This window comes from Balaenoptera physalus (genome assembly GCF_965194825.1).
Source record: "Balaenoptera physalus genome assembly, chromosome: 6".
In the NCBI taxonomy this organism is placed as follows: Eukaryota; Metazoa; Chordata; class Mammalia; order Artiodactyla; family Balaenopteridae; genus Balaenoptera; species Balaenoptera physalus.
In genome coordinates this window covers 40,392,432-40,404,195 of record NC_138885.1, presented here as the reverse complement: position 1 = coordinate 40,404,195, position 11,764 = coordinate 40,392,432, and the positions used below count along the sequence as shown (strand labels likewise).

The window sequence follows — 11,764 nt, the reverse complement described above, 5'->3', positions numbered from 1 at the left end:
TGGAGTGTCAAAAGTGCGTATCGCAATATGTCTCCACGTATACAGGCATAGTTTTGAGTATATGCGCTTCTGTGGCTTTTGAAATTTTCCCATCTTTTTAGCAAAAAACTATTTAAAATCAGAAAGAGTACCCAGGTATAACTGAATAAGAATAAAAATGCTAAAGCATGAAAGATATTCAGTATATTTTCCCGACATGGTTGAGTAATTCAGTTACGAAAATACCAATTATTTTCCATTCAACTAAACAATCAGGGAGTGACTGATATTTTTCAGCAGAGTGTTTAGAGCGTGTGTGTCCTGTGCTTTCTCTTCAGTGGTGAATTATGACAATGTAGTGGACACGGGTTCCGAAACCGACGAGGAGGACAAGCTTCAGATTGCTGAGGAGGACGGGATTGCTAACCCTCTGGACCAGGAGAGGAGTCCAGCTAGCGTGCCCAACCATGAGTCCTCCCCTCACGGGAGCCAGGCTCTACTGCCAAGAGAGGAGGAGGAAGATGAGATAAGAGAGGGTGGAGTGGAACATACCTGGCACAACAACGACATTCTCCCAGCCTCTGTAGATGGTCCAGGTAAGTGTCTAAAACAACTTGGCCCCTTCCTGTGCCATCTACCTAGTGGAGCGTCCACAACCAAATCGTTAAAATATTTCTTTCCAGAGCCCTCGCAGAATAGAGATACCAAAGCTGGTGACAGATTATGAAGTGATAGTCGTGTTATCACATTACCGCACTACTGACATCTTAGGAAGGGATTATGTTTCCGTCTGGACGCAAGTTGAACATGAACTACATTTTAAACACACAACGTGAAGGATTTGCACCACATGTACAATGTGCCAATTATACAACACCATCAAGAGCTATCCTCTCAGGGTGGAAACTGGAAGCAAACATAAAAGCTCACAACTAATATGTATTTGAAAGTTTTGGGTAGTGATACAAACCAAATAACTGTCAGTTTAACAGTAGTTGCAGTGTCTGTCTGACACCTCCTATTGTAATTCAACCATCTAATCATTCCCTTTTGTTAAGTGTGAATGTGATTTCACACTTCTACCTGGTCAGGTAGCTTTCTTTCTTATTATTTAACAGCTAAGTACTTGATAATGATGCTTGCTGTTTGGTGGGAATCTCTGGGGAAGTAGAAATGGTCCAAGGCCAACTCTAATAAAAATAAGGTGAATTATATTCAAACTAAAACTTCAGATGCCACTGTGAAAATGGAAATGTCATGGTCTAAAATTCACTTAGGATGAAACATCACCAAGGTATGAAATGATTAACAAACTAAAGGAGAATTAATCATATCCCCCTAAACTCCCTCTGCTGATCTCTGCTTGGTAAGGTGGCCTGTAAAATTTTTTTTAATGACCCTTCTAATTCAAACCTTCATGTCTCCTTAATCTCTGTTCCAAGACCCAGTGAGCGCTATCATGATTTACTCCACCTTATGTTTTTTTTCCTCACGATATATATAACAATAGCAGTTTTATAAATAGGTGAAGTGGGTGGGAAGGAAATAAGTAAGCACAAGAGTCTACCTGTATGCTATTGTGATGTCGCAGACTATAAAACATCGAACATAGGCAGAGTAATTGTTTGGTATACCGGAAGGAGGATAATAAAAGTACTTCCACTACTAAAGAAAATTAAATGTGACAAAAAGAGAAAAGAAGACTGATGGCAGTTTGAGTGTAGTGTATTTGTTTTTCGTTTTCCTAACATACCGTGCCAAGTTTTGTACTCTTTCTGTTTCCAATTTTGCTTTCGGTGAAGGTTTCTTGAATCTCAGCAATCCCACACATAAACATTTATCGTTATATCCATTAAGACTTAAGGTTTTAGATTTTCAACTATGAGGGAGAATTCAGCCAAAGATGCTTGAAAGATAAATACGTTTAATTAGGGGCAGAGGATGATCATTAAAGGAAGTCTGACTGCTGCAGAAGTCATTAACAATCTTAAATGAAATTTTTATTTTTATGATAGCCATTTACATGTATAATAAGAGCCAATGATTCTTGGGAGCAGTGTGACAGAAACAGAGTGTGGCGAGAACTCATGTAAGACATACTATTTAAATGAGCTGGTGTTAGCTATTCATATTTGTTAATGAACTAGATACGCAGGGCTATAAGAATGAATGTTCTGATGCTTTAAATTTTAATATCTAGAAATCAAGGGTAAGGATCAATTACTAGAATTTCCACCCTTAAAGGAATAATTATTAACGATATAACAAATGTAGAGCTCCAAACTTCTGAAAAAAAAAAAGTTTAATTTAAAAAAATTAAGATCAGGAATTGAAAAACAGCCAAAACAGCCATGTCAAGCTGTGGCAGTCTGTGATCATGGCAGCTTTTTGTGTCGGTCATGGATCATAATTCTAAATGTTTTAATATACAATAATCCATATGACTGCATTACAGGCCCTGTTATCACCTGTAGTTAATGGTGCCTGTGATACAAATGAACAGGCTGTTCTTTGCTCTTACCTTTATGGTAAATAAACTAGCATTCTGGAGTCACAATAATTAAATAAAATGTAAATCCCTAATCTCATTTGGCTATTTGGACCAAGAAAGTTACCCAGCTATTACCTGTCTGGTTCTAATGATTAGTAATGATTTATTGTTCTTTTTTTTTTTATTGTTCCAAAAGTGCTCTGATGTGGTGCCTTGATGTCTAATGAAAAGAAATTGGTCTTAAAAAGCTACTCATTGTTTATCCTGACTCTTAGATAACACATTTTTCTTCTGATAAAATATTTTTCTTATTTATTGTTCAAAACATACAATATAGACAATAATTCTAATTCTGGTGCTGTTTTATTTAGTAGTGTTTTATCCCTGGTGCCTGGCAGTCTACCATCATACCTCAGCACATAGCTTTACTCTGAGATAAGCCCCCTCTCTTTCGCTCTCTCTCCCATGCTTTCTGTAGTTTGTCTGCAGGATGCAGGTTTTCCACTGAAGAGTGCAGTGGAGTTCTTACTGTGCCTTTCCGGTTCCAGCACAATCAAAGTTTTGTGTTTAGAATTGTCCTTGACATTCTTTCGTCCCACAATGGGGTGGACACAGTGTGCTGGAAACCATGACATCATTATCATTGACACAGACTTAAATAAATCACCTGCATCTTGGCCTCTTTCTGCTTATTCAAGGATTCTTCATCTTGAGGAAGAAAGTGCTCTTTATTTTTATAAACCTTCATCCCAAGGGTGACTGGAAAACGCAAACTTTTACAAGTGTTTTAAAAACAAATATACTATGTGGTTTTAGACACAGTATGCTGAGTCAGAGGTGTCTTGGGAAAAAATGTTTAAGGTTAGGCGTGAGGCAGAAAGACAGCCAGGATTGCCTTTAGTTCAGGGGGGGGGGATACTCCTAACCCACGTTACGATGTCCTTCTGAATATGGATTCATGTGAAACTTAATTAAATAGGCATATGCATAGTATTTCAAATACATACCTGAGCTTGATGTTCAAAAAAGAAAAAGCTTGATGCTCAGTAAATTGAAGCAAAGTACATTCTGGGTAAAAGTGACACCATCTCAGTTGCACAATCTTTGGTAAAAGAGGGTTATAGCTAAAGTATTACTACAGAATGCAGGACACACTAAGTGCCAACTACACATGTGAATACGCAGCATTTAATAATTTGGGAAGCAACCACCTCCTGTAACTTCTCTTTACGTTTTCATAAGAAAATGACAATGAGGAAGGAAGTGCAGCAGAAATCTTGAACATTACCACTATTATGCAAAAAAAAAAAAAAAAAAATGCTGTTAACTGTTTTCCCCTCAGTGACTTGATCTCTCAGATGGAAAACTTATGATTCTTCTGACTCTTGGCTACCAGAAATCACATGAGAGGAGCGAGGAAGAAAGACACAAAAGTTATATTTATATCTAGTACTGAACTTCTCAGAAATACCTTAATTTAATTCCTTGCAGAGACTAATCAAAATATCAGATGAGGGAACCTTTTAACCAATCCATTATTATAATTGACAATACAGTATTGCTGTATATTGAACTCCTAAATGTTTTATGCAAAATGTCCCTGTGAAAATATTCCTTAAATAAGGGAGAAGTCCAGGGCCAAGAATGAATTTAAAGTGGTCGTAGAATTTAAACAAATACCATTCAAATTATCTGACTAGTATTATGCCCAGTGGCATTAAATTAGCATCTATTTATATCTGTGTACTTTACCTTAAGAGGCTCATAATTTTTCAGTTCTGATGCCATAAACAGATATGCTGCAGGATACTACTTGAAAAACATATATTTTAATTTTGTTGTAACATTTGCTAGAATCTGTTTTTCTACCAAATAATTATAACTAGAATGTGATAAGCAAAAATGGTCAGGATAAATTTGGGAATTCACAGAGTCCTATTTATAAAGTTTCTCTTGTTTTAAACAAAATGATTATCACAGAGAGATATTCATCCTGGATCACGTTTGGTTCTCATTAGTATTGTTACTGTAAAAATAAAAACTTTAAAAGTCCATGTTTAATTTACTTTCTTGCAGGATTTTTAACTGTCAGCTGTCCTTCTCTGCCTTCACATATTCTACAATTTGGTAGGCAGAAAACTTGAGAGTTCTCCTGCTTTCCAGACTCTTCCCATTTTAAAATATTACAATTTTAGAAGATGACCTTTTATCATTTATAGATCTTCAACTTCGGTGTTACATATTTTCATCTTCATCAGAACATTGAGCTGTTCTTATAGCTATGTTTTTCCTCAGAAAATGGCTATGACTCCCTACTGGGGAATTAACGGTAAGGAAGAAAGATATTTATGGAGTGGTAGGAAAAGGAATACGGAAAATATGTTTTAGAAGTTTATATAAAACAGTGAAACAGGTGTTTTCAGTACCTCTGGGATGCTTGTTTTATAAACTGGGCATTTCAAGTTTTGGTATGTAGAATTAGGTTCTTTAAAATTTCGCTTGCATAGATTAGCACCATCATAGCTACTCCAAGGAGGGAAAAAAAGCATGGAAATAAAATAAGAAATTCTGACTTCTCTCTGATAATCCAGTGTTACCAGAGGCATAGCAGCCAGCGTGCCTCTTCGTCCGTACAAATACTTAGTTGCTTTTGACTCTTATTGAAAAAATAATATCTTCCCCCCTGTTTGTCACTAGAACTGCCACTAGAAGAAAAGCCTTTCGTTTGCCCCAAATAAGCACCTCTGTTTTTCACAGCTTGCAGTAATGCTTAAAGTAAATAAGTTCTTGTGCAGCTAGCACTATTGGATTCATTCAGTTGCCTGAACAAAGCTATTGTTTAGAGGTTTACAACAAGCCTTTTCTGTTTCCTTTAAAAGAATCTTCCTTGTTCCTGTGGTAGGCATGCTTAGTATAGTAAGCCTTTCTACAATTTTCAAATGCTAAAGATAATCTTCCCCCACAGAAGAAATGAAGGAAGACTATGACACTATGGGGCCGGAAGCCACGATCCAGACCACACTTAACAATGGTACAGGTAAGTAAGTTTACCACGCCAAGGTCATGTTTGTCCTGTGTCATGTGGATTTAGTGAGTCAGGGACAGAAACACTGACCCATCCATTTGTATGTCAGTGATTTAACAATTAAGTCAGACTTTACAAGTCTCTTGTTTTGTTTCAAATCAGAATTCTCTGTTTTGGTATTTTATTCAGCAAATATATCTTTTATTCTTAAACCCTAATTTGCCTGTGAAATTTAAGAAAACTGAACTGGATTTTTAAAAAAATCTTTTCAAAGCCTGAGTTGGGCAAATTTCTGGTAGTAATTTTTATTTTAAAAGACTGCATAAGTATAATTTGAAAACTGTAATATAATATGCCTCTTCCAGTCACCACTTGATATTAGTCATTGAGATTCAAATGATATGGTGTAATTTAGATTGTAAAATGTTTCTTCAGAAAGACAAACCAAAATTCTGTGAACATTCCTCATAAAAACTGATCATCTGAGTTCCTTTTTATCCTATCTTCATTTTATTTCTCAGTACCTTCTAGTTCCTCTAAATAATATTTTCCAGGCAAAAGTTTCATAAAGAATAGACAATTTCACTTCTTTTTAATGAAGGTAAAAAATTGCAGTAGGAAGGTAGTAAGTGGTGCTTTGTTTTATTCTGCTACTGCTGTAGAATGGAGTTTCAGGACAATTGTGACCTTCCATGTTCTTTCCCAAAAACTGAACAGCATCTCCTCTCACACCCTCTCACGTCACTAGTGCAAATTTACACTGTCTGACTATGTTTATCTCTCTTTTCCTGGATGAGGCTAAGTATTTTTGGTGTTCCAAACAATCCTTCACACCACCATCAAAAATATTACCATAGTGCCCAGTATAAGGTTAATTCCTAAAGCAAAAGCCAAAAAAAAAAAACAAAAAAACACATGACTATTTCCACTCAACTCACCAACGAAAACTAGTCGCAGTTTTATGAAGTTTTAGAAATGTAAATAATTAAGATGATATTCATATCTCCCTTATGTCGAAACACATCACAATAGACTGTTCATGCTGTGTTTCTATTTAGAATGCTCTTATTAATAACTTACCACGCACTAATTTACATTCTTGGATATAAAATAAGAGAAATAATAAAAAACTATTGTAAATTTTCTTTCATTTGAATACTATCAATTTAAGGTACAAAAATGAAACTGTACAATATGGGATTATGGAAAAGGTATAGAATTAGGAACCTATAATCCTGGTTTTTAGCTACAGCTCTGGCAATAACTAGATTGCAACCTTGGGCAAGTCAATTGCCCTTCTTGGCACTCAGTTTCCACATCTGAAAAATGAATAGATTGCACTAGTTGCTTGTTAAGAATATTTCTAGTTTTAATATTCTATGTTGTAGGGGTACCATCACTGTGTAAAATAGAAACAAGATAAAATAACTTCTTATAAAAACACAATAATAAAGGGATACTACAAATTAGATATTTTCTGTAATGTCCCAACTCATAGGATCAAAAATGGCTTCATGTTCCTCTTAAAGACAATTGTTAAATTTCAACCTCAAGCATAAATAAATAAACTCTAATTTCATTAACTTTATAGGCATTTAAAGTGTCTCTATTCCACAAAGTGACAATTTACTAGCTGTTTTATACACTTAAGGTCTAAAGTGGGGTTAATAAAAATGGTTCCTATTCAGAAGATTTAAAAATCAATTTCGAATGTTCCTTCACATAGCCTTAAGATTTGCCTTTTCCCATACTATTTACTATTCCTTATAGTTCATATGTATTCAGTCAATAAATAGATCAGTAAGTATTCATTGAGTGTCTTCTGTCTATTCACTTTTGTGTGCACATGTTCTGGAAGATGGGCCAGGAAATCTTAGACATGGCTATTATTTAATTTGGAAGATGAGACCAACACACAAGAAAAAATAATAAACAATAAGTGAAAATGTGTGATAAATATGCAACAAATAGTAGGAACTATAATTATGTCAAATTACAGAAATATGAGAGATCCTATGGGGTGAATATTCAGAAAAGGCTTCATGAAGGAGGTGAAATTTGAACTAAGTTCCTTTTCAGTAGTCATGAAGAAGTGAGGAAGGTCCTTCTAGAAGAACAGGAGTGTGTAAGCCAAGGAAAGAAATTGTAATATCTATTCAGAGGATAGCAAGTAAAAGGATTTGGCTGAATCAGGGGGTCCTAGGAGGCAATTCGTGGGAAATGAAGCTGGACATGTAAGTTAAATGTAAATGGAGAATGTAAAGCAACAAACCAAAGAGTTTGGGGCATGTTATACTACCGTGATTTCTGTGAAGAAAAACTAGACTTTGAGAGACCAACTCTAAGTCATTGTAGTTATTCAGGTGTGAAGTGACAAAAAGCCTGTCCTCGGGTGGCGACAGTGGTGAAATTAGTAACATGACTTCTTAACAACCAATTGATTCTCTGGGTGATGGAATCAAAATGGCTTCAAGATTACACATCTGCATGTTTAGAACATGGCAAATACTTGCTATTTCTAGATACACAGAAAAAGGATCCAATTTTGAGAAGACCTTGAGCTTGTCTTTAGACAAGTATTTTCATATAAAAGTTATATAAATGTGTGTGTATATATATACATATATATATATATATATATATATATATATATATATATACATACACATATATATGTATATGAATGTTCATTGGAAATGAGGAATGGAAACCCAGGAAGTCAGGGCTAGAGATAAAGATTTGAGAGTCATGCAAATATATTCAGATGGTATTTAACATCATGGGACTAAGACATTTACAATAAATATACTGAAACATGTAGAAAGCTGAGGCCAGGGCTTCTGGTGAGTAAGGAGAAAAATCAAATTCATTAAAAGAAAAAAGATTAAGAGACAGAAAAAAATTAAATATCCAGGAGACAAAGAAAGTTTCAAAAGTAGACAATGGTCAATTGAATCAAAAGATTCAAATAACTATGACTGAAAGAATGCTGAGCAAATACATTGGACTTGGTAATTAGGAATTTACTGGTGACCCTCAGCTTAGAACTTTGGCCTTTTAGAGAATAACTCATATTTCTTCCCAACCATAAGTTTACTGCTTCTTATCCCTAGCATCTTTTTGGATGCTAAAAACATGTGGAATTGAAATAAGACATCTTTAATGGTTGAAGTTGCTTATTAATGGAGTATCTCTTTCTCCCCACATAGGTCCTACTGATCAAGGTCAAGCTATTGGCTGACCTTCCTCTCCAGCCATCCCAACCTATAGTGATATCTTCCTCCAATGAACTCTTATAGAACAAATCAGCTGACCTTGCTGTAGATGCTATAGTGTGTTGTAACTTAATGTATTGTCTTTTCCAAATTAGATCGCAAACTCTGAGAACACAGATGGGTTTTAGGCTACCACATTGTCTATGAGAGTGCCTTAAAATTAATAGGGTCTCAACAAATATGTTTTTATTAGTGAATGAATATGGAATTCTTTAATATCAGATACCTTTTTCTTTCTTTCTTTCTTTTTTTAAATTTTATTTATTTATTTATTTATAGCTGTGTTGGGTCTTCGTTTCTGTGCGAGGGCTTTCTCTAGTTGCGGCGAGCGGGGGCCACTCTTCATCGCGGTGCACGGGCCTCTCACTATCAGGACCTCTCTTGCTGCGGAGCACAGGCTCCAGACGCGCAGGCTCAGCAACTGTGGCTCACGGGCCTAGTCGCTCCGTGGCATGTGGGATCTTCCCAGACCAGGGCTCGAACCTGTGTCCCCTGCATTGGCAGGCAGATTTTCAACCACTGCGCCACCAGGGAAGCCCCCATTTTTCTTTTTTAATCAAAGCCGAACAAACACATTGGAATAGATAATTTTTAAACAGGTTAAGCATATTTTCTGATAAAAAGTGTTGTTATTAACTGGAATAAGTTGTCAGGGGAAGACAAAGAAAATGTCTCTATTATTTCTGAATATTCAACACACAAATTTCATTCCTAACTGAAAGTAAGGAAAAGACCTCTAAATTTCCTACTCAAGTCTACAAATCTATTACATAGTAGAATTTAACCAAGTTCATATCAATGGATAGAGTAGTCTTTTAGAGTCTAAAAGTATCTCCTTCCTAGTATATTCTGCTGAGTTAAAATGTGTAGAAGAAACCACTCATTCTTTCTTAGCCTGACAGCATCATACACCTTCCTAAAGGCTATCTCTACCAGGAAGCCATCTGACAGTCTCCCACTCAAGATTAACCACTCATTCTTTTGAAGGTCGTTCTCTCTCATATTATAATTAGTCACCTGCAGGTATGTTTCTCTCCACTAGATTGTAAGCTACTTGAGGGCAGGAATGATATGGGATTTTGGTCACTTTCTCACCACAGACCCTAGAATGGCCCTGAGTCAGAAAGAGTTTTTGAAGAAATGAGAGACAAACAGCACTTGAACTTTCCTTTCACATTTCTGGGTTGACAGTCTTTTGACAGCTGACCTGAAATAATCAATCAGACATTTTCGTCTCCCATTATTCCAGTCCCCCAAATGAGAAAGACTCAGTTACATTTGACTGGTCTCTACCCTTCATGCCCTCCTCTATTTAGTCTGTCCACATTCTTCCTATAACCCTTTTCTCATGGTCCAAATTCCCTTCTTAGAATCTTTAATTGTCCCTCAGTACCTATAAGACAAAATCCACATTCTTCAGACAGGTATTGAGTGCCATCCATTTCATACCAACAGTGTTGCATTCTTGTCAGACCAAATCCCTTGGTAATATCAAAAAAGAATCACATTTATACCAACCTCTGAATCTCTGCCCATGCTATCCCTTGAGACCCTAATCTCTCACTCCCTTTCCTCCAATTATCCAAATTCTACACACCTTTCTGTTCTTCAAGGCTAGCTCACCTCCCATTTCCTTAATGTGGTCATCCTTGAACACCCCCAAACCACATATATCTATCTCTTCCTTGTCTGAAATCCCACAGCCCTCAGGTGCACACCACTAATTTTAGCATGTTGAATTGTTCCTCTTTATGTTGTTTGCATATATTTCACCTAGTTAATTTCATGGAGACAAGCAGTTTCTTGAGCTATGAAATGGGGGTAAATTAGTATGACCTTAGTATGTGCCCCCAAAATATTTGCTTTAATAAAAGGGCTAGTCCCTGTTTGCCTCAAAGTGCCCAGTACAGCAGTGAACACACATGGTATGCATTATGACTGGTAAAATGAATGAATGAATGAGCGAATGAGTGAATGAACAAATATTAGGTGGAGAAGAAATGGACTCTGAGAAAGGAAGTCACAATAGGTGAAAACGTTCCCTGTGAAGGGGGTTAAGTCCAGTATCTTCAGAGAGTGAAACCAGGATTTAAGTCTCTGAAATCTACTTGTTAAAGGCAAAGAAAAACAGACTATCATTACTTTTTTACAGCAAAGTTAGATTAGCAGCATAGCAAAATTGATCTACAGCATATAAAGCATTGAAAAACCTGATTTATAGTAATAACTTTCTACATTGCATTTAATGTTTCTACATTGGTTTTGATGTTTTAAAATTTTTTAAATGTATGCTTTAACACGTAAAGAACACCTTTTCACAAAGAACTTTACATCTTCCAGATATTAATCAGGTTCAAAATCAGAATGAAATTATTATGTAGAATTTTTAAGAGTGTGTTTTAAAAGGTATTTTCTAAGAAGATTAGAGAAATGGAAAAACTTGGGAGCATTATAAACATGAGTTTGCCTACATGCTAGTAGTAACAAGGATCTATCTTAGGTGCACGGTGATCATTAGCATTAATGTGTTTCCACGTGCATATCAAGACCTAAATAAGCCCCTGATGTTTTCCTCTTTGACTGTGTGAGAGTTACCTTTACTCAAACAATCTAGCACTCTTGTTTTAAAGGGCTATTAATAACCACCTGCATCTTTGCTTCCTTTGCCGGGAAGAGGAAAACACCTTACGTCTAAGAACTGGGTAAGGCCAGTTGAGGTCTCAGTTCTGAATCTTATATAACACAAGAAAATTATTGTCCAAGAACTAACTGTACTGACTGTAACTAATAGTCATTAAACATGCTTCCAATATTTTAGGAATAATATATAAGCGCTTTTACAGATAAAAAGGCAAAAGTTGTTTTGGGATGCTCTAGATTCTAGAGTCAGATAAACTACATTTGAATTTTGTCTCTACCAGTTACTAGTTACATGAACTTGAGTATAGAATAAGCCTTCATTCTACATCAGTAAAGTGGAAATAATGATTCCCT

The 11,764-nt window shown here is 35.9% G+C and overlaps 1 protein-coding gene across 6 annotated transcripts in view; it reads left to right on the top strand.

Annotated features, from left to right (window-relative positions):
• The window catches only part of ZEB2 (zinc finger E-box binding homeobox 2), a 127,383-nt gene that overhangs the window by 87,021 nt on the left and 28,598 nt on the right, over window positions 1-11,764 (top strand). For 4 of the 6 annotated variants that reach the window (XM_082464915.1, XM_082464917.1, XM_082464916.1 and 1 more), the window contains 2 exons: window positions 318-575; window positions 5,436-5,507. In XM_082464915.1, the coding sequence (XP_082321041.1) occupies window positions 318-575; window positions 5,436-5,507 (330 nt within the window). The remainder of the gene's footprint in view (window positions 1-317; window positions 576-5,435; window positions 5,508-11,764) is intronic. The other 2 variants (XM_082464919.1, XM_082464918.1) reach the window with 1 other exon arrangement.